Genomic DNA, 3,165 nt, shown 5'->3' with positions numbered 1-3,165 from the left:
CAGTGTCAGTATTTTGTAGTACAGATTTATATATCTAAGCCAGTCTGTGATAAGTTTGCATGTGATATTCTAATAAATTCACATCCAGGCAGTGACTGAGGAATTTTAGTTTATTTTGAAGCTACCTGGTTTGAAAAAAAAAAAACTTCGGTAAAAAAAATTCTTTATCCCAGTTAGACAGTTTCACATTTATATTCTATTCTTCTATTTCATAGCTTTTACAAAAACAACTTCTCTTTTCCTCCCGTAACTGAAATACTCCATGTAATATAGCAACATCTTGTGGGATGAATCATGACGTACAGTTCAGAACTGCTTCTTAAACAGCTGAGACACAAACGCATTCGCACCTTTTCCTCTCTTTCTGTCCGAGGCAGCCAAAAACAAAACACACAAAGCTTTGGTTTACGTTCAGATGCAAGAGATGATGCTGATTTGAGATTTGATTGAAGATTTTTCCAGCAGAAATGACAGAACTGAATAGTCTCTGTTAAACTGTTACTTCATTCTCCACCATACAGTTCAATACATTATTCTCTTTCAGCAACTTAAACATTTTACAGTTAAAAAGACACCTCTGGCTTTCTGGAGTCGCCTGATCCAGCACAGTTTAGTACTTCTGTAACACGTCTTTCAGTGCAGGAGCAACATTCCTGCATAATTCAGTGTGTGAGGTGTAAACAGAGAGATTCAGAGTGGTTTGGTGTGAAATGGTTCAGATGTCTTTACAGTGGTGGTGATAGGAACCAGGGGTCGCCATGACTACAACACAGATATAGACCTTTTATTTACTATCCAGAACCACCAGTGAACCTACACGAGTCTTCTGAGTTTATATGGAATGTTGATGATGGAAAATAGTGGAAAATCTGAAATAATACGTTTTCTTTGGGGACTATTTTGCCTCACAACACCCTTCATATTATGTATCCCTCCACCATCAATGAGTTTAAGGCCAAAATGTTCTTTAAAACAGTGTCTCAGTCATCAGGCAGTGAATTCATAACCATTTCATGTAGGAACTTTCTGTGAGGGAGCTTTTAGAGGTGGACGTCTGGTTCCCATCACCACCACTGTGAACAATTCCCTAAGTTTATCTAGAACGGAGCGCTTCACACCAAACCACTCTGAACGACTCGGTTTACAGCTCAACCGTTTAATTATGCAGTAATTTTAAGAAATATGTGAAATTCTCATTTAATTCCTGTTTAATCTAGGCTCCGCCCACAAAGCTGTTCTTTCGTACCTACTGTCATGAGGCTGGAGAAGCTTTACAGAACGCTGGAGACTCTAGAACACGACTCAGTTTATATCTGAATGAATAACTGGCTCTAAATGTAGGTATTGTGATATAAACTGAGTCTGTTCTACAGTTTCTCATTAGGCTGAATGAATAACTGACTCTAAATGTAGGTATTGTGATATAAACTGAGTCTGTTCTACAGTTTCTCATTAGGCTGAATGAATAACCGACTCTAAATGTAGGTATTGTGATATAAACCGAGTCTGTTCTACAGTTTCTCATTAGGCTGAATGAATAACTGACTCTAAATGTAGGTATTGTGATATAAACTGAGTCTGTTCTACAGTTTCTCATTAGGTTTTTATCAGCATTCTGTAAAGCTTGTCCAGCCTCACAACAGTAGCTATGGACGTGGGTGGCCAGATTAGCTTTATTAGAGCAGTAATATATTAAAACATGCAGGACAGAGTTACTCCAGGATTGGTGACCACAGCTTTAGATGATCCTCATGGTTCAGTAGCTGAACATCTGCGGTGCTGTAGAGGCTTGCTGTGGAGGTCCTGAAGCCGGGGGCTGGATTTGATGGCTTTGCTCTGGAGGGGGCTGTGCCTGCTGGGGCAGCTGCTGCGGAGTGGCCGCCTGGGGCTGGGGGTCCTGGGGGTCCGGCTGGGTTCCGTCCATGGTGGCTGCCACGTGAGTCCCGTCGCCGGGGGTAACGGGCCTCCAGGCTAACGCAGGCTGCTCCATGGGGTGCGTTATGGGGTTGACGAAGGTGGTGAGGTTGATGAAGTGAGCGACAGACTGGGGGGCCGCAGGGCCCGCCCCTGCCTCCCCCTGCAGCTCCGAAGGCCGGTTGTGTAGCATGGTAGAACCGCTGACCGTGTCAAACGTCACGGTCAGGATGGAGCTGTCCAGGGTCAAAGGTCGGTCGCTAGGCGCCAGGTGTCCCACGGCGACGGGCTGCAGGCTGGTGAACTGTGTGGGGGCGGGTGTGTTTATAGGGGTCACTGTGATGTTAGTCAGACTCACTGAGCTGGACGGGGACACAGCAGAGGCGGTGCTGGGCTCTGCCAATACCACCACCTGGGGGGAGGGTAGAGATTAACACTTAACACAAAACTGCCAATCATAAACTTTTCCTACTTTATCAGAAACCCCTTCTCTTTTATCTCTCCACCGTGCAGTTGATGCACAATTTTTTTTCTTAGTTCTTGTCCAGTCAAATGTCTGCAATTCCAAGCCTTGAATCCAGATTCCGGTCCTGTTTTTTGTAATCACTGGTTGATAAATGGGCTGTTGATGTAACTGAGTGTCATAGTGACTAAAAATCCAGGACTAAAAAGTGTCGTATCAAACATTGCATTTTCAAGGTTTATAGTTGTCTGCCAGACATTTTCTGAATATTTGTATAATTTTACACAATAACTTACATTATAAAAAAAACATTAGTAATGTATTTATTAATTTTAAATTAAATACAGTTTAATGTGGCCAGTTAGTGGAAGCACAAGGTGAGTGTTTCTAATCAAGTGGCCAGTTAGTGGAAGCACAAGGTGAGTGTTTCTAATAAAGTGGCCAGTTAGTGGAAGCACAAGAAGGGTGTTTCTGATAAAGTGGCCAGTGAGTGGAAGCACAAGGTGAGTGTTTCTGATAAAGTGGCCAGTTAGTGGAAGCACAAGGTGAGTGTTTCTAATAAAGTGGCCAGTTAGTGGAAGCACAAGAAGGGTGTTTCTGATAAAGTGGCCAGTTAGTGGAAGCACAAGAAGGGTGTTTCTGATAAAGTGGCCAGTGAGTGGAAGCACAAGGTGAGTGTTTCTAATAAAGTGGCCAGTTAGTGGAAGAACAATGTGAGTGTTTCTAATAAAGTGGCCAGTTAGTGGAAGCACAAGGTGGGTGTTTCTGATACAGTGGCCAGTTAGTGG

At 43.2% G+C, this 3,165-nt stretch overlaps 1 protein-coding gene across 1 annotated transcript in view; it reads right to left on the bottom strand.

The window, feature by feature from the left end:
- Nucleotides 1-1,593: 1,593 nt before the first annotated feature.
- The window catches only part of prdm15 (PR domain containing 15), a 30,875-nt gene continuing 29,303 nt past the window's right edge, over nt 1,594-3,165 (bottom strand). Inside the window, exon 25 of the mRNA XM_036595811.1 lies at nt 1,594-2,326. Within this exon, the coding sequence (XP_036451704.1) occupies nt 1,757-2,326 (570 nt within the window). The 3' untranslated portion in view covers nt 1,594-1,756. The remainder of the gene's footprint in view (nt 2,327-3,165) is intronic.

The sequence above is a fragment of the Colossoma macropomum genome, unplaced genomic scaffold (assembly GCF_904425465.1).
Source record: "Colossoma macropomum unplaced genomic scaffold, Colossoma_macropomum, whole genome shotgun sequence".
In the NCBI taxonomy this organism is placed as follows: Eukaryota; Metazoa; Chordata; class Actinopteri; order Characiformes; family Serrasalmidae; genus Colossoma; species Colossoma macropomum.
The sequence above is the reverse complement of the archived record's forward strand: the minus strand, read 5'-3'. Positions and strand labels throughout refer to the sequence as shown.